Raw genomic sequence first — 19,836 nt, 5'->3', positions numbered from 1 at the left:
TTTTAAAGCATTAATTATACGGCATAAATGTCAAATAATTTTTTTTCTGTGGGCCGGTACGATTACAACGATACCAAAATTCTTATATTTTTTTTTTAGGCTTTTCCATTTTTCTGCAATAAAAACCCTTTTTTGGAAATCTTTTTTTTTTTCTAAATCGCTGCATTCAAAGTCCTGTAACTTTTTTATTTTTCTATGTACGGAGCTATGTGAGGGCTTACTTTTTGCGAGATTAGCTTTAGTTTTTATTCATACCATTTTGGGGTACATACGGCTTTTTGATCACTTTTATTGCATTTTTTGGTCGGCCTCAGTTTTTTAGCATTTTTTTTACGCTTTTTACCGTGCACAATAAAAAGCATGGTTAACTTATTGTACATGTCGTTAGGGACACGATGATACCAAATATGTGGGATTTTTTTTTTTATTAATTTTTTTTTCATGCTAATATGAGAAAAAGCCCCCAAAAGGTTTTTTTCTTTTCATTTTTTTTTACATTTTTATTTATTGTACATTTTTCTTCTCTTTTTTTACACCATTTCTGTCCCTCTGAGGGACTTGCACCATACCAGCTCTGATCGCTAAGATAAGGCATTGCAGGACCTCTGTCCTGCAATGCCTTATCACTTATTACAGCGATGCCAGATGTTGCCATGGCAACCAGCCGGGCTCTCTGCGATTATATCGCGAGAGCCCGGCAATGTCACAGAGCGAGCGCGCTCCCTCTGTGAACCCTTCCCATGCCACGATCTACATAGATCGCAGCATGGAAGGGGTTAACAGCGGGGGGCGCACCTCCGATGCACCCCTGCTGTTGCAGCAGGAGTCCGGCTTTTACTGACAGCCGGCTCCCGCTGCTGGATAGCGCAAAATCTCTTATGATCTTGCACTATCCCTATGATGTAAGGTTATGTCCAGTTGTGGGAAGTACCCTGCCTCCAGGACGTACCCTTATGTCATATGGAGGGAAGGGGTTAAGAACATCCAGCCATTCGATTCTTCCTATCCTTTTTCAAAGTTCATAAAAATCTGCCTTTCTGAAATCCAACCTTGTTATCTGAGTTTTCTCAGGTCTCCCTCCCCTTTTTATCCAAAATTCAAGGATAACATGATCACTGCCTCCTAAGGTCCCAGCCACCCTTACTTACTCAACCATTTCCTTCCTGTTGGTAAGAATTAGGTCTAAGATAGCAGATCCCTTTGTTTTCTCTTCTACCTTTTGGAAGATAAAGTTGTCAGCAAGAACGGATAAGAATTTGTTGGATCCATTACTTTTACCTGAGAGAGATTCCCAACAAATGTCTGGATAGCTAAAATCTCCCATGATCACCATCTCATTCATTTTTTTGAGAGGGTGGCCATCTGATGTAGAAAGAGTTCATCCATATCTTCTGCTTGTCCAGGCGGCCTATAGTAAATGCCTACAATGGTGTCCTTTCTGTTGTTCTGTCCTTGTATTCGTTCCCAAGCAGTTTCTACAGAACACCCATGCTCTGAAGCTGGAATCTCTATGGAGATGAATGTTTTCCTAACATACAATGCAACCCCTCCTCCACTTTTTTTTGTCTGTTTCTTATAAATAAGTTGTATCCTTCAAGCCTTGTATTCCAATCATGTGTATCATCCCATCAAGTTTCCGTGATGCCTATGACATCATATTTCTCTTCCTGTGTTAGGAGCTCCAATTCTCCTTGTTTGTTTCCCATGCTTCATGCATTTGTGTAAAAACATTGTAGTTTGTGATCGCTGCCTCCTAAGGCCCTTTTACACGCAAAGATAATCACTCACACTGCCAAAAGATTGAATGAAATTCAAGCAAGCTTTTGAATAACAAAGTAATTGCTGTAATCATCTGTGTTTTGCTCCACGAGTTGTTTGCTCAGCTGGTCATGTGTTTAGATGATTGGTATTGCATAAACACTTTGCCCAGCTGAGCAACATCTGACTGGCACATTCCATTGTTCTCCTTGCAGCTGAGTAAGCATTGCATTCATTAAATATGCAAAGCAAAACAAGTCCATCACTTAGCCCCTGGAAACCCTGAATGAACTGCATTCAAACTGAAAGAATTTCCAAGGACCAAACAATGGATTTTATGCCAGCCTAAAAACCCTGGTTAACGACAATTGAACGAATAGTGCACGACTGCCCGCATTTACAAGTAATGATTAACGCTCATTTTCAGCCATTTGAACGAGTTTTGAGTGATAATCCTTGCGTGTTAAAGGACCATTACTCATCTACTTTCCTTCAAATTTTTTGTCTTTGTTCTTTCTTTCCACTTCTACTAGCAAGGTTCTTAAATGTATTCATAAGCTGTGTATTTTTGCCTGGCCTTTCCCTTCCCTTCCATATTCTACTTTAACCTCTTAATGACGCGGCCCCTTTTTCTTTTCCTATTTTCGTTTTTTCCTCCCCCCCTCAAAAAAATCGTAACTCCTTTATTTATCCATCCACGTCGCTGTATGAGGGCTTGTTTTTTGCGGGACGAGTTGTATTTTTCAATGGTGCTATTTAAAGTACCATATAATGTACTGGAAAACTTTTAAAAAATTCTAAGTGGAGTAAAATGAAAAAAAACAAACGACATTCCGTCATCTTTCAGTGCGTCTTGTTTCTACGGCGCACAAACGGCAAAAAAAAGCGTCATGATAACTATGGGTCGGTATGATTACTACGATACCAAACTTGTATAGGTTTTTTCTTACTATACTACTCTTTTTTTTTTTTCAAAGACATTTAATTTTTTTCAATTATTTTCTGCGGTCATTTTGTGCGCACAACTTTTTTATTTTTCCGTCGATGTAGTTGAGCCAGGACTCATTTTTTGCGGGATGTCCTGTAGTTTCCGATAATATCAATTTGGAATACATACGACTTTTTGATTGCTTTTTATTGCGTTTTTTCTGGGAGACAGGGTAACTAAAAAAGTGCATTTCTGGCGTTCTTTATTTTTTTTTTCGGACGACGTTCACCGTGCAGGAAAAATAATGCACTACTTTGATAGATCGGACTTTTACGGACGCGGTGATACCAAATACATATTTTTATTTTATAATTTAGATATTTTAATAATAGATATGGCAAAAGCAGGGTGATTTAAACTTTTATAACTTTTTTTTTTTTTTACAATTAAAAAAAATTTATTGATTTTTATTTACCTTTACTTTGAAGTCCCCCTGGGGGACTTTAACATGCGATGCTTTGATCGCTCCTGCAGTATGACGTAATGCTATAGCATAACGTCATACTGCAGTTTAACAAGCAGTCTATGAAGCCACCCCACGGGGATGGCTTGATAGGCAGTCTGGTAAGGCAGCCCTGGGGCCTTTCATTAGGCCCCAGGCTGCCATGACACCTGCACGGCTCCCCCGATCTCACCGCGGGGGGCCATGCGGAACCCCTGAACGATGTGCGGGACCCCCGAACAATGTTGGGGGGATTTAAATGCCGCTGTCAGAATTGACAAAGGCATTTAAATGGTTAATAGCCGCGATCGGACGAACGGCCGATTGCGGCTATTGCCCGCGGGTGTCAGCTGTTATAAACATCTGACGCCCGTGCTGTATGAAGAGAGGTTGCCACGCAACCTCTCTTTATACATACCCCGCCGCTCCATGATGTACCTATACGTCATGGAGAGGGAAGGGGTTAAAACTCTCCTGATGAGCGTAGCAAGACGCCTGCCAAACATATATTTACCTGTCTTTGTAAGGTGCAACCTGTCTCTAGTAAGCAGTCCATCACATAGGTAATTCACTCCATCGTATTACCCAGGTCTGTACGATTACAATGATACTACATTTATAAAGATTTTTTTTGTGCCTTACCAATTTTGCACAATAGGAAACAAATTTTTAAAAAATTGTTGACAGAGCTGAATGAGGGTTCGCTTTTTATGGAAAAAGCTGTCATTTTTATTGGTACCATTTTGAGGTAAATGTGTGGTACTACTCAGGTTTCCAGCCGTACAGCCCCCCAGGTATGGAATGATTGAGCTGGCTGGGTGTGGATTGCTCCAGCTAGCTAATCCCCCAGATCTGGTGCTCATATATACCAGCTCCTCTGCTAGAGGCTGCTGAGCTTTCCCCTGTTTGTCTGTGCAGGTTTCTGTACATGTGGTGTGAACTGTCTTGCTGTGGGTCCTTTATCATCTAGAACGAGGTAGGTCCCTAGGTTCCAGCGCGGGGTCATCTCTGTCGGGACGTTTGCTCCGCATGCAGGCAAGTTTCCTAGGGATAGTTGTCTCGTTAGAGTAGGGACCCGCGAGATAGCGAGGAGCCTTGATGTGGGCTCACGGGCTTCAGTATCTTGGCTAAAATATGAGCTAAAACCTCGTACATCCTATAGTTATTCCATCAGGCTATGTGTGCAGGTATGCAGGTGTGTGTTTTGAGTGCTTGGCAGTCGTTGGTTTATGTCCATCTGCGAGTATGAAGTCGGTTTTGCAGTTCTGTGGTTCTGTCTGAGTTCACCAGTTAGTGGGTGTGGAAGACGTAACAATTACTACTAGGACCGCTATTACTACTAGAGCCATTATTACTACAAGGGCCACTAAATTTTCTTTTTTTTTCCATTTTACTCCTTTTTCTATGTTTTTCAGTACATTATATGGCATAATATGGAGTTCCATTGAAAAATGCAACTTGTGTCGCAAAGGTGGGAAAATAAGAGTTAGGGTTTTTTGAAAGTGGGGAGGAAAAACCAAAAATTAAAAAAAAGGACAGCATCCTTAGCATGGGTTCACACAGGGCGGATTTGCCGCGGTTTTGCCGCGGCAAGTCCGCCCGCGGCCGCTAATCTCGTGATTAGCCAGCCATGTGGACGAGATTTCTCAGAAATCTCGTCCACACGGGACGGCCAATCCGCTGCGATAAGTCCGGCTGAAACCGCGGCTGCTGCGGTTTCAAAAGATGCAGCATGTGTATTTATTGTTTACTTCCGCCGCGGCCGCGCTCTCCTCTATGGGAGCGCCGGCCGCAGCGGAAGAGCGAGCGGCCGGGCCGCTTCAAAGCCGCCGTGGGTTTTTCCGTGGCGGTTCTCCCGTCGGAAATCTCGCGGTTTCGGCTGCGGTCAAACCGCGGGATTTCCGACGGGAATACGCCTAGTGTGAACCCAGCCTTAAAGGGGTTGTCCCGCGGCAGCAAGTGGGTCTATACACTTCTGTATGGCCATATTAATGCACTTTGTAATGTACATTGTGCATTAATTATGAGCCATACAGAAGTTATCAAAAGTTTTATACTTACCTGCTCCGTTGCTAGCGTCCTCGTCTCCATGGTGCCGACTAATTTTCGGCCTCCGATGGCCAAATTAGCCGCGCTTGCGCAGTCCGGGTCTTCTCCTGTCTTCAATGGGGCCGCTCGTGCAGAATGCCGCCTCCGTGTAGCTCCGCCCCGTCACGTGCCGATTCCAGCCAATCAGGAGGCTGGAATCGGCAATGGACCGCACAGAAGAGCTGCGGTCCACGGAGGAAGAGGATCCCGGCGGCCATCTTCACCGGTAAGTATAGAAGTCACCGGAGCGCGGGGATTAAGGTAAGCGCTGAGCGGTTTTTTTTTTACGTCCCTGCATCGGGGTTGTCTCGCGCCGAACGGGGGGGGGGTTGAAAAAAAAAACAAACCCGTTTCGGCGCGGGACAACCCCTTTAAGAGGATAAAATATATTGTGCAGATCATTGCTTCTAGAAATTTCCTTGAGGTGTCACGTTTTTATGTGGCGTCCTGCCTGTCAAACCTCTTATAATGTATGCAGTAATTACTAGTTATGCAATGTTGGAGTGGCCCAGAGCTGTCACTGCGAAATATGTATTTTACTTCTAAGGAATGGGGTGGTTGTAGGTTTTGAGTTATATATATATATATATATATATAAAATGAGCCTGTATTCATCGTGGCTAGAGACTCTGACTCTCATCTAGCTGCGTTATGAATTAAGGTCCATACAGTAGATATTTAACCATCAAAATCCAGTATTTAAAATAGATAAATAAGAAAAAAACAAAGAAAAAATATATATATATAATGAGGATATCCGTATTGTATGGACCTTAGCTCATAATGTAGCTGGATGGGAGTCTCCAGCCACGGTGAATACAAGCACTTCCCTAGCATGGCTCCTAGTAATGAGATGCAGCAGTAATTCCCGGCCATCTGCTCTCTTTGTGACACTATTTCAAATAATGCCGTATTCTTCCCGTGCAACCAAGATGACATCATGCCGGCTTAGAGCAGTGACCGCACTTCAGGCAGGACGTCGATGACGTCACCGCACTGGCCACGCCTCGTATTTAAATTGGAAACTGCCTGTTATTGGACGGAGCGCGCTGATTGGCTGTCATGGCGACGGTTTACGCTCGAGTGGGCCAATCACAGCACGCATGCGCCTGAGCTGCCTGGCGGAAGCAGCTATTTATGTCCGGCTCGGGCGAGAGAAGCCGCAGGTTGTGAGATCAGTGTGACGGGGATGAGGACAATGGCGGAGCCGGCGGATAACAGGAGCGTCAACCTGCTGGTGAGTGCGGGAGGGGCCTGGCCTGGGCTGCCGTCATGGCTGCGGGGACTGGTCCTCCCTCCTACTCTGCTGCACACGGAGGATTAGCTGCCGCCTATGACGGCCATGTCTCCCCGTGTGCCGTCGTCCACGGGCAGCTTCCTGGGCTTAGCAGCTGGAGTGATGGGCACGATGCCACCCGCGGACAGTGCCAGCCGGGCCTTGGTTTGTAGTCCAGGGCATACCTGCCACAAACTACGGAGAGCTTAACCCTTTATTGCCTCAGCTTCCCAAAAAATTGTCAAAAATGATATTTTATTATAATCTGCACCTGACCGCCTATGCCATCTAGTGGAGCACGTAGTAATACCATGGAGCGTCTCATATCTGTTACACCATGCAGTAGAGAAGTGGTAAATATACGGCGCTTGGTTCTGGGCTTTAATCTGAGCTGCTAGCAGAAGTATGGATTAAACTCTCTGCTCCTGGTTGGGTCCTCAGGTGTCAAACACAGCTGAGCACCCGGAGGAGAAAGGAGTAGCTGCTTTTAACCACTTCTGCCTTTCCATGCTGCATAGCGCTCAATGACTGCTATGTATTCTCATTTCGAAGTATGTGACTGCCAGGAGTCTTCTGTTATAGCAGAGCTGCAGGGTCCTATCAGACCCTGATCAGCTCTGCCAGTGCCTATTGCCATTACAGGGGATGGTTTTTCCTGTGTGGTTTTTTTTTTTTTTTTTTTTCTCCCCCCCTTCTCCCTATTTAAGCTTTTTACCCCCAATAAAACCAAGAAAAGGAAAACCGGCCAGTGAAAAGATATAAAAAGACATTAAAAAGGAGCAAAAAAAAGTAAAACCACCACCTGGGCAAAATCCATAAAGTGTCTGACCCTGTAGGACCAAAACACCCTGTCACTAAGGGGTTAAGAAATCTATGGAAATATGTATCATATATGATACAAAATGCGAAAGGAAAAAACAAACCTACTGCGACCCATGACTATACCCTAGTTATTGTGTCTGCATGGCTTATGACAGGGTTGTATGTTGGGTCACTCCTGGCCTGTGAAGAGGTGGCGTATTGCTATGATGTCACAGCGCTGATGGTGGTCTGACCTCTGGAACCCCCCCAACAATCCTGAGACCAAGGGGGCTGTGGAGCTGGTGTGACGCTGTCCCGGACTGATCCCCCTGTGTGTATGCTTTAGTCCATGGGTACAGACCAGAGTAGGACATGCTAGGACTCCTCCACCCAGACAGACGGACCATGGATAGCCCAACTTACTCTAGAGTACCTGCACCCCCATACTGGAGCGCTCCTGCTCCCTTGCTCATTTTTAAGTTCATCAGCTGCTACGGTTTCCCCTGAAAATAAAACCCTGTCTTATATTGCTTTTTGCCCCAAAAGAGGTGCTGGGTCTTATTTTTGGGGGGAATGTCTTATCATACTTGCCTAGCAGGCTTGGTCCAGGCAGTCCTGCTGGTCTCCAGGGTTCCAGTGCTCTTGCTTCAGTTGCTGACAGATGGTCGCCTGCTGGTAATGGGGCTCAAACTCCACCTCCAGCAAGCGATTGCTCTGAGTCAGCCACGGCACTTGAGAACGAATCAGAGCAACCGCTTGCTGGAGGCGGGGTTTACGAACTCCGTTACTGGCAGGCAATCTGTCGGCGGCTAAGGACTGAAACGAGTGCTGGAGCTCCGGAGACCAGCGGGTGGGACTCGGATGGTGCCTGCTAGGTAATGTATTGCATGCCTTTTTTTTGTTGTTAAATTGGTGTTGCTAGGGCTTATTTTCAGGGTAGGGCTTGTAGTTCCAGCCCCCCTTAAAGTGGGTGGCTCCAGTGGACCTGGGGAGTGGACACAGCATTTTAACACGGCTGCGGCTACTTGGTTTTTGCGATTGAGGTTTCCAGCGGCCGGACCCCTGCCAGTCATACAGTATAAGACTTGTAGCCATATGTCATCGCGTCACGGGATGGGAATACCCCAGACAACGCGAAGGATCAAACCCGCATGGAGGACTCCTGAATTCTGCAGGGGAGCTGTATGTGGTAGAATCCCCCCGTCCTGACTGATGGGGCAGTGCGGCGGAGGCCTACAAGCTGCATCCGTGCTCTTGATTTAGGGGGCATTCACACGTAAACCACAGCGTTGCACCCAAGTGCATGCGTCTTTACACGCTATTTCCCTGCGCCATAGACTTTGATGCCCTCTTGTTTACATTGGGCTGCTACATGCTGGCAGCGAAGTACTGCTGGGGGGGATGTGATATTGCTACGGGGGTATTATACACTACTCCGGTGGAAGTAGGCCGGAAGAACCATCACATCTGGAGCTCCGCTGAGGGTCCCCGTAATAGGATGGCCACTAAGCGGGGCAGGGAAGGACTGACGGGTAATTACCCAGACACCTTAGTGTTAGTGATGCTACACCGCCCTGCTTCACTAGCTACACCCAGAAGTCCTGTGATGACCGCTTTGTCCTGGACAAGAGGGAGGGGTCTGATGTCTGCATGGAATGAATTCATGTAGACCACATAGGAAATGTCTCTGGGATATGAAGGGTTAATTCTTTGTTACATTGTAACTGCTATTGGGACAACGATCCCTCCGAGCCGCCGCAGCAGTCTGTGACCCAATTACACACTAACCGTCTAATGAAGAACATGGATAAAAGTGTATCACTTCTGCTTCATCAACCAGTTGTGCCCGTGCCTGCCCACCCCCTCCCCTGTGGTTCGTTGCAGATTTTAAAGGGGTACTTGGGGTGCATGCATGACCAACCCCTATCATATCAAGTGATGATATATCTGTAGGATATGCCGGCGCTCTATGATCTCTGGACTCCCACTGATCTGGAAGGGAGTGAGGCAACACCGGTGGTCAGAAGCAACACTCTGCAGGGGAAACTACAGCAGTTCTATGCCTTCTTGGGATGGGTTCAGGTCCCAGAGATCACAAAGTGATGGCAGATGGGAATATCCCTTTAAATGAAACACTAGTTATGGAACTGTGAATTCAATCAGGATTGTTTACAGGCAAAACTGTCCAGATGCCAACGACCCCACCTTCAGCTCCACAATGGGCACCCCCTGAGGTTCTGCTTGCCATGCCAGCAGCCTTGCCCTTCCTTGCACTGATTACACTGGCGCGTGTGCAAACACCACCAAGCTGACCATGACGTAGAAAGCCTAATGGAATGATGGGGTCAGTAGTGATTCCTTCTTCATCGTAGTGGTCCTCTGGCTTATTCTGAGGCACGAGGAGGTCCTACAACACGTCTCCTCCCCCTCATCTCTACGCGGTATACAGAACTCATGCACATACTACATATAATCACACTTCCATGTACGACAAAAGTTTCTGCATCTTCACACTGCTTCCTGCACAGAAGGTATCCGTTGTCCAAAAATGTATCCTTTATTTGTCACCGTTTTCAAGATCTCTGCTTGCTGTCATTGGAAACGTAACTGCTTACTACTGGTGCTCGTGTAATGAGCCATGTAAGTGAGCAGGCTCAACTGAAGTACAGAATGAGGCGGCTTATTGAATGACAGCAAGCAGAGATGTTGAAAATTATGAGGGGAAAATTGCACAACTCTTCATCATATGATGAATAACCCTTTGTTTGCTGCAGCTGGTGCTTGTGAGCTTACAGGGTATTACAGTGTGGTTTAGGGCGTTGCATTAGTCTGCCAGTGAGATCAATACCCTCCATTACTCCGGGAATCTCGTAAAGCTGTGAACGCGGATGTGGCTGCATTAGGCCGGCTGGGACAAGTCTGCATTACTAGAATATGACGAGTGAGATTTGTGGTGCTTCTTGGGATGCGGCGAACTGTAGATGCCACTCTGACTCTCCTGCCAGTTACACTAAAGCCCTCTGGTCGGTTTGGTACAAATCCAGATGGCATTCTTCAGCTAAATGCACCGACATTACCAGCCTTGTATGTCCGAAAACTCACTACTTGGACTTCTGCAGCAGGAGTTTTGACTTGGGTGACTACCATGTCGTACAGTGGACCTGCGCTCATGGCAGTGAGTAATTGGCATGGCAAACCTGCTCTTTAACCCATTAAGGATCAAGCATAGTAAATTTACAGTGCTTGGTCCTGGGCTTTAAACCCAGCTGATAGTAAATACAGTGGGGGTTTAAAGCCTCTGCTCCTGCAATCAGAAGCAGAAAGGGTTGTCAGCTGTTAGTCACAGCCAATGACCCAGAGGAGAAGGCAGGAGTTTTTTAACCCTTTCTGCCTTCTCCAAGTACACAGTGCTAAATGAGCGCTATGTATTAAAAAGTGAAAGTATAACTTCCACTACACCAGCTGGCAGTCACATGACTGCTGGGATTTCCTGGCACAGCAGAGCTACAGAGTCCTAGCAGACCCTGATCAGCTCTGCCAGTGTCTTTTGTCACTACAGGGGATGTTTTCCCTGTAAGTGGGGCTCCTATGGATGCCACAGCTACAGTGGGAAAGTGTCAAATAAAAAAAAATCTTATGAGGTCATGGGGGACATGGATAGTAAAAAAAAAAAAGCATAAGTAAAACAAAATTACAGAATAAGGGCTTATTCAGACGACCGTATATCGGCCGGATATTCACACTGGCTGATATACGGCGTCCCTTTCTGCAGGGGGAGGAGGCTGGAAGAGCTGGGAGCAGTGCTCTGAGCTCCCACCTCCTCACCCCCTCTGCCCCTCGCCACTATTTGCAATGGGAGGGGATGGGACAGGGTGGAGCTAAGTCCTGAAACTTAGCCCTGCCTCCTAATTGCAAATAGTCCCTGCAGAGAGGGACGCCGTTTATCGGCCGGTGTGAATACCCGGCCGATATACGGTCGTCTGAATAAGCCCTAAAATAAAAATGTATACATAAAGAAAATAACCCAAAGCTGATACCAACCAAACCAGTCGCTATAAGCGCCCTATAATCGAAACCACACATTATATATCAAAATGAGGGACCCGTTCCCATAATTTAGTTTAGCATAACGCAGCAGAAATAAGTTTGGTAGCTCAAGGGGAAAAAAATGGGGCAGTAAAACCACCACATGGGTAAAATCCCTAGAAAGTGTCTGGTCCTTAAGGTACAAAACAGCCTGGTCCTTAGGTTCAATTTAACCCCTTATCAGACCCCATTATAGTCACTGGGTCCGTTTGGTTCAGTTATGGGAACAGGAACATGGAATCCCCTGGATAAAGGGATCCATCTCTTAATGGAGCAGGAAAACTGAATCCCTAGCACAGATGTGACTAGTCTACCCATGTGATGTATGGATGGCCAAGCTCTGGTCGGGCCATAGACTTTCATGTAGGCAGTGGTTGCCCTTAGACATTCCTTTTTAAGCAGTTTTTCATATACTGAAACACTAAAAATAAAACTCAAGGAGATCTCTGGGCACACTAGTATGTGACGTGTCTGCTCAATTAACAAAAAGGGCACAAAATATTGTGCTGTGTACTCAATGGGATGAACCAAATATATGGGACACATGAAGGTAGTTGATGTGATTGTGCCCAGCCTGGTGTGCTTCTGGCAGGTCCTGATGACGGGGCAGCAGGTTACCACCCAATAGGGATCAACAGCTGTAGCAGAGCTTACTAGCTGCTCCATGCTGGCCGGTAGCTCCTGCGGCTTGCCATCAGTCCTGTGCAGCCAATCCTGGGGACACCTGACCCTACTTCTAAGTACATCACTGCCCCTATATAAAGACCGACCCTGTTTTCAATAGAGCCCATGTGGTGCCATACTTGGTGCCTACAACCTGAAACTGGTGTGACCCACCTGTAACACCAGTGTATCTGCAAGGAAACATGGTTGCGGCATGACTAGTCCCAGCTAATATCACTGGAAGAACTGCACCCCAGTAGCATGGTAATGGAGGGGGCTGTAGGTAATCTTTCTATTGTCCAAAGTACTTCCTGTGTTGGACTTGCTCTTCATACAATATAGTGTCTCCAAAGCATGCCTCTTAAAGGGGTTGTCCCAAGAAGCGGACCCCTGACTTTAACCGATGGTCTACTTGTATAAGGTCCTCACTAGCTCAAACCTGGACAGCTCTTAATATTTTTTCTAGTCTCCCCCATGGCTCCCCATTACATCTGTAATGCCCCATTGTTATGGGGTAGCCCCCCGATGGGTCCTGGGTGAACTAGTTTGATTACATGGGGTATAATGCCCCCTGACAGTAAGTGGCTCTTTACCACAGCTGGCTCATGGATGAAGGTAACCTGGTGGCTTACAGCAGATTGTCCTTAGACGTCATTGAAATATTGTGTATCTCCTGTAATGTTCATAATGATATGGTCTTTATTGCAGGCGGCAGAGACTGCCAGTCTCGAGGAGCACTTCCAAGGATGGGGTGAGGTGGTTCTGCTTGCTGACCGTACCCTTCGCTGGGAGAAGCCTTGGTTTCCAGCAGCTATAATGGGGGCAGTGTCCTTCATATTCCTGTAAGTGAATGTATGAAGGGTTCAAATTGACTTGTCATAGTTGATGAGATGTAAGGTTAACATAATGGCCCTTCTACACGAGCCGAGAATCTCACAATTCGGTTTGTTCACGCAGCCTGTTTATACTGTCCTCAGGCACTTATTCGGTGTGTCACATTCCTATGTGGGTCAGGAACGCTAACTTTTTCCTGGATGGCGAGTGAGGAGACTTATAAGGTCTTTCATGCTCCTCTGGGTAATATGCAAATAAGGGAGATGGAACAATGCCTCCACAGTGCCACCTATTGGAAGGCAGCATTCCTGCAAGTCAATGTTAGACTCTTTATACAAGCCTTGTAACAATGACTGGGAATTGAATATGAGACACACTGAACAATAGAGTATTAAAACGGCACCGTAAGCGCCCGAGCTGGTGCCTATTTTTATTCAGACTGAAACTGAACAACCAATGAGAAGTGTCCAATTCTTGTTAGTTGTGGGCCGGTGTCTAAGCTGAACGATTATTGTTTAAAGAGAGCTTAATGTGTTCATATCTATTCTTATTGTGTAGGGGAAGTGACTTGCTAACTTTAAATCTATAGCTTAGGGTATGTATAGCACTTCCTGGATCTGCCCCTATAGTGCCTACATGTTCTGCAGCACTGTACTTGCCAGTCCAAGTTTCCCTGTCTCATCCCTACACACTGGGTCGTACAAGGGTTAACCGACTACTACAGCAAGCGAACTTTTCCATTACTGCTCCAAACCCCACCATCTAATAGTCTGTCACTCTGAACATCTTCAATGTAAATTGCAGCCACTTCCATGCAGTGCAGCCTCCTGATCTTTATCAGACCCCATCTTGATTGTTAGCACAGCGGAAGAGAAAGCAGGGAAAACTATCAATCCCATAATGCATCAATACCGCATTGCCTTACCAGCTAGAGGCAGTACCAGCTCTGCCTGCTGGGGATAGTGTGATTATCATTGTGTTGTATATTCACCTAAATAAGCTAAGTCATAAATATACAGTCAGGGATGAGCTGTTATAATCACTATCTGTGTGAAATAATGAAGTGTGATGGCATTCCCCCTCCCCAAATGTGAAGAGGCTGTGTGGTAAAGTCCATGCAGTTTCATTATACAGGAATTTAGGTGACTCAAGTAATGACTCCTGAAGGGAACAGAAACTAGCAATTCTGAGGAGGTCACAACGCAATCATATGACCCATCTGAGAAGGATGCCAGCAATAGTCAGAGAAGAATACCAAAGTAACACTAGCTGACTTGCTTACATCAGGGGACTAGTTGGATAATGAATGATGGTTTCCATGGGGTGGCCCTTTTAAATGACAATCAGTATGTTTTTGGACTCCGAAGAAGAAGCCACCATTCATATGGAGATAAACTACATACAGATGTTCCCTTTGGTAGAACGGCTATCCAGCCCCCGATGAACTAGGCATTTCTCAGCGGAGGAACACTTGTAGCAGGAGCAGTGTGCCACCTCAGCTCAGACCTCCATAGCATTTATTGCAGTTAACCTGTTAAATCTGCCATCGTGTGTGTGGGCTTTTTTTTTGCTAAAATGGGTTGGAAATGGCAGAGAAAGCTGAGGAAAAAACATTTTGCTCCATATACTGTAGTGTCTAGCAGGTAGTCCGACTTCTGGGACCCCCACAGATCATGAAAATGGTGGTCTTCATCTCCCTGTATGAATGGAGTGGTGGATGATGCCTGCTGTCACTCTGGTTCTCTTTGAGACAAGTACAAGTTGAGTTGTTCCTGGCAGTCTCGTAGAGATGACTGGAGTGGCAGCCTGCATGCCTTACTGTCGCTTCATCCTCATGGTTGGTGAGGGGCTCTGTGGGCCCCCCTCTGATCAAACTCTTTGGACAAGGCTTAAGCAATGACACTGGGCTGTATCTATCGTGACGTTGACGTCTCCATTTTGATGAAGAGCCCTGTGCTGTCTTTGCCTCAGAGTGGCTGAACCCACACCTGGGGACATCTTCACAGGTACAGGGATGCATCTTTAAACCAAAACTTGTCACAATTGCTGAAAATCTCAGGTTTCCGGGTGTGATTGATTGGCACGCTCACCCATGTACATGCAGCGTTACATATGTGTAGAGACCTAGTTAGACATTTGTCATGACCTCCACTGACTGCTGAGTAAAGAAAATGATTCTGCTTTGAGGAAAGTTGGTAATTCTGCTATAATGTAGTTCTTCTTCCCCTGCAGGATGATCTATTACCTGGATCCATCGGTTCTGTCTGGGGTCTCTTGCTTCATCATGTGTCTGTGCCTGGCTGACTATCTTGTTCCAACACTGGCCCCCAGAATATTTGGCTCCAACACATGGTTAGTACCTTCTATGATAGCATGTGGTCTAGGTCAGATATGGCATATGAGGTGTTGCAGTAAGTTACCAGATGGCACATGTTGATACCCATGGGTACAATGACTACCCTGAACTGGAAGGAGGACCTATTGGCACTCTGGGTATTTTATGTGACATACAAGTAGTTAATAAAGCAGATATGTTAGGAGAAGCTGATGTATTCTCTTTATAGAAGAATGACTTGAAATGTACTGAGTCAGTGGAATAAGTTCCCAATTTTTCACCATTCCCCCCCCCCCCCCCCCCCCTCCCGGCCAGAGGTGCCACTATAAAAGCTGCTGTCATTCTAGAACATCTAACCTTTAGTTGGGTCTGTGTACCACATAACCAAGTGGCCATTACATTATTTTTGACAATATCAGCAGAATTGGGACACTCTTGATCAGTTGGATGACTTTTAATGTTTACATTGGTGGCACCTTTCAGCCTTGTCTAGTTTTCTTGGTCGGTCCTCACAATTAGTGAGGTGCCTGATCCAAAGAGGGAAGGTGTAGGAGCTCTAGACTGTAACATAAGTCACAGAAGCCTGTAATGTAGATTGTCTGTTTGGTGGGTTTCACTCTCAGACCCTCCCATTGATTGTCAAAATGAGGGGTCTGCAGCGTTCATGTGAGTTGCCGATTTGGTGATGTTTGATGGATCTAAAAGCAGAATATCTGCCGCTGTAGACTTCAAACTTGCAGATCTTCACTGGGACTAATTGAAGAGTTGCCCTTCTGTCTGCACAGAACTCCATGCGTGCCCATTCACATGGGCTTTATATTGTTGCCTTGTGCATCTTCTGCCGCTGGCTTAGAGATATACTGCATACAGGTATAAGGCACTTCAGGCTTCTGGGAAAGCTTTGTATACACAGCATTTGGGTGTAGGGTTTGTATATATGATGACTTGTGGATCCAACACCCCATAAAGAACCGTATTTAAAAGGGAATTTTTTTTTTTCTGCCTCTTCAACTAGTGTCTCTGTATTGAGAAAATGTAATTCTCAACACTTAAACGGTTAAAACATGTTCACCGCCGTATTGCAACTTTACTATATATTCTTTGTTTGTCTCTCCCCATGCATATGTTCGGCTTGTATAGTAAGTTCACACATGGCTGATTTGCTGTAGCTTTTGGTGCATGTCTTCAGCAGACTTTATCCCATAAACTTGAGCTCAATTGAAAAGGTGAAATGCTGCAGATCAGTGACAATCTGCATCAAATGGGCTATGTGTGAACACCCCCTGCCATAGACTTCAGCAGGCTTGAGAATAAACTGCCCCTTTCCCTTGTACAGGACCACCGAGCAGCAGCAAAGACTGCATGAGATATGCAGCAACCTCGTGAAGACCCGGAGGAGGATCATCGGCTGGTGGAAACGTCTGTTTGTCCTGAAGGAAGAGAAGCCCAAGATGGTAGGATTGTTAGCCTTTTAATAATTAGTTGCTTTCTAAGGGCACTTTTAGGCAAAATGCCATGAATACAATTGCAATATCTTGCCACGGTTTTACTTTCATTATTAGTTGCAGCGGGTTTTAGCGCACCCCACCATTGTGATGTGGGGCTAAACATGGAAAGATAGAGTAGACAGCACTGGAAAGCACCACGATTGAGCGCATGTCTGCACAAGGCCCCATTCAAATCAATGGGCGCATTATAACATGATTACCGCTATGGTAAATAGATGTGAGTGGCCTTAGACGATATGACGATTGGCCAAAAAAAAAATCAGTGAATGGAGGTGGGCAGTTGGAAGGGATCTTCACTCTTGTGTTTTTTAGTACTCTAAGGCTCCACCTTAAAGCAGCTATTCATGTTTGTCCCTTGTACTCTGTTGTGATATGTGAGCTTCAGTTAGTGAGTTAATGTTTCTCTTCGTCTAGTACTTCATGTCGATGATCACAGCTCTTGCTGTCGTTGCTTGGGTCGGCCAGCAGGTTCACAACCTCTTCCTCACATATGTTATTGGTAAGTGTTCCTATCAATGTAATTGCTGCCATCCCAGAAAATGCAGAAATTAAAGGATTATCCAGCTGTAAACAACTGATAGCCTTTCCGCTAGATAGCTCATTAGTAGTTGATGGGCAGGAATTCGTCATCCAGGACCCCTGCCAATCAGCTGTGCACTAGTTCGGCCTGCTTGTGCATTCAGTTGATTTCAGCAGAAAGCTCTGTTCTTATTGCAGGCAACATTTCCATTAATTTCAGTGGAAACTTGCCCTACAATACCAAGCCTGGCCACTGCAGTAAGAATTGAGCTGTTTGCTTCCTGTGCACCAGCCTGATGAACAGCTGATTGATGGGAGTCCTGGGCGATGGACCACCACCCATCTACTGCTGATGACCTATCCTAAAGATAAGCCATCAGTTTACAACTAGACAACCTCTTTAAATCTACTCTACACTATTATGCCTTTTTTTTTTCTTGTATTAACCCCTTCACAAAATGACATGCTGTATTTACCACAAGTGAGGGTTACTTTACTGTGATGCCTAATCTGATGTCTGTCTGACATATCTAGCATAATAAAGTTTTGATGTTTGGAGACTAGGCTTTTCTATTATATAATGAGAATTGTACTATATAACTAATTATGTCTTTTTCTTTCTTCTCACAGTGAGTTTTGTGCTATTGCTGCCTGGCCTCAACAAACATGGAGTCATCACAAAGTTTGTTGGAATGGGAAAGCGTGAAATAAACAAACTGCTCAAGCAAAAAGAGAAGAAAAATGAATAACCTACTACTAGATACAAAACTAAAACTTCCATGGGAGCATTTTATTTGTTTGTTGGGGGCTACAAGACGTGTCTGACCTTAATGTTACCATTAAGTTCCCCAATAACTGCCAATGCTGTATCTGTGTTGCACTGAAACTCCAACCTCTCAAGTATGAAGAGTCTTCACCCCCGAGTGCTGTCTCCTCTCCGTCTCCTGTGTTTCTTTACCACTTTTAAATGTTTTTCACTGTTGTAAATATTCACTATTTCCATGTGTCTTGTGTGATGATTTTTTTGCTTTCCTTACCCTGCAGAGTAAAAATGTGTCTTCTGTTTAATGGATGTAATAAAATGTAGACTACTCCTAGAAGCGTTGGGTTCTTGTTTTCTCACAGGCTTTAGGAAAAGAAGGGCTTGCATGGTACAATAGATACTTATCAGTACATAATCAAACATGTAAACTAGGCATAGTAAGCCTTTTTAGTAGTCTGGTCTGCATTATTCTGCCCATGTACACTTTAATGTTTGAGTAGCTGGTAACAAGTGGTATGAGAGGTATTCTGGTTTTGGACACTTATGTCTGATAGGTTGAGACATCTATTTCTAGAATGGGGTTCCCCTGTCCCACCCAATGAGGTGACAGCTAGACAATCCATCCAGGTGGATAGGTTATCATATATGTAGAGTTTTTGCCACTCTTTACTACCATGTTTCCTCAAATATAAGACCTACCCTGAAAATGAGCCCTACCCTGACTTATAAAATGGTCCAGGTCCCCCCCACTGGTGTGCTGAGTTCCATAGCTCCACTGGACTTCCTGCACTCCTCGGCTGCCAACAGAACATCACTTCCTGGTTTCAGCATTCATAAATCCTGCCTCCAAGAAGCGCTGGCTCAGAATGGCAAGCACTGAACCAACGTGACAGCTGTGATTGGCTGAGAGCAGCGCTCACTGGCCAATCGGAGCCATTGCTTCCTGGAGGCAGGATTTATGTACACTGCAACCAGGAAGTGATGTGGCAGCGGCAGAGGAGTGCAGGAAGCCCAGCAGAGGTAAGGAACTTTGCAGACCAGAAGGAGGGACCTGGACCGTGCCTGCTAGGTAAGTATTAAGATATCCCCTGAAAATAAGACCCTGAGTGGAAAGTTGCACGTGTGGCCACATCTCCCTTTCTTCACCTCAATGCAGTGTCCAGCAGCCACCTCATAGGTTTGGTTCTAGAAGTGATAACTTCACCCATCAGACATGTCTCAATTGGGATTCTTGCTTAGTATTCAAGTCCTGGGCCAAACAAACGGCGATCTATAGAGTTGAGGTCTGGAATTATGGACTGCCAGAATCTGCCTGTTCTACAATACAGGTGCAAACATTGCATGTGTAACTAATGTGTGCATGGCTCATTCATATGTGGCAGATGGCTTTTCTCCATTCTTGCTGCAATGAATCCACTGTAAAGTATGTACAGTAAATGCAAATGTATGTTGGGAGATGGAAAGCACTACCTCCTGTAGTCTATTGTGCACGATTGGCTGGATCTTCCAGGGACTTGCATACGCTGCAGCTCAACACTGCCTGGAGCAGACGTTGAATGTGGCTTCACATAAAGGGAACATAATCAACAAAGTGTAATACTTTTCCAATGTACCAACAGTTTCAGTCTTGGCTCATCACATGTTAAGAAACCTGTACAATGTATTTAGCCTTCAGACCATGTCACCTTGTGCAAATTGAAGTGTTGCCCATCATTCTGTGCTCAATACCTGCATAATGACCAAGACCAGAATGTTAACTTTTTTTTTTCTCTTAG

The 19,836-nt window shown here is 45.4% G+C and overlaps 1 protein-coding gene across 1 annotated transcript; it reads left to right on the top strand.

Moving 5' to 3' along the window:
* Nucleotides 1-6,360: 6,360 nt before the first annotated feature.
* ARL6IP1 (ADP ribosylation factor like GTPase 6 interacting protein 1) lies at nt 6,361-18,398 on the top strand. Its single transcript, XM_066576243.1, has 6 exons — nt 6,361-6,513; nt 12,811-12,944; nt 15,169-15,288; nt 16,608-16,725; nt 17,194-17,278; nt 17,929-18,398. The coding sequence occupies exons 1-6, from the start codon at nt 6,466-6,468 to the stop codon at nt 18,045-18,047; spliced, it is 624 nt and encodes a 207-aa protein (XP_066432340.1). The 5' UTR covers nt 6,361-6,465; the 3' UTR covers nt 18,048-18,398.
* Nucleotides 18,399-19,836: the final 1,438 nt, after the last annotated feature.

This window comes from Eleutherodactylus coqui, chromosome 8 (genome assembly GCF_035609145.1).
Source record: "Eleutherodactylus coqui strain aEleCoq1 chromosome 8, aEleCoq1.hap1, whole genome shotgun sequence".
NCBI lineage: Eukaryota > Metazoa > Chordata > Amphibia > Anura > Eleutherodactylidae > Eleutherodactylus > Eleutherodactylus coqui.
Note: the sequence above shows the minus strand (reverse complement) of the source record. Positions and strands in the feature narration are given on the sequence as shown.

Bases quoted from the DNA above. Each gene is read 5' to 3' on its own strand.
- ARL6IP1 (XM_066576243.1), top strand. From the start codon at position 6,466: ATGAGGACAATGGCGGAGCCGGCGGATAACAGGAGCGTCAACCTGCTG. The intron at 15,289-16,607 runs GTTAGTACCTTC...TCCCTTGTACAG, and splicing joins ATATTTGGCTCCAACACATG to GACCACCGAGCAGCAGCAAA. The intron at 16,726-17,193 runs GTAGGATTGTTA...CTCTTCGTCTAG, and splicing joins AGGAAGAGAAGCCCAAGATG to TACTTCATGTCGATGATCAC.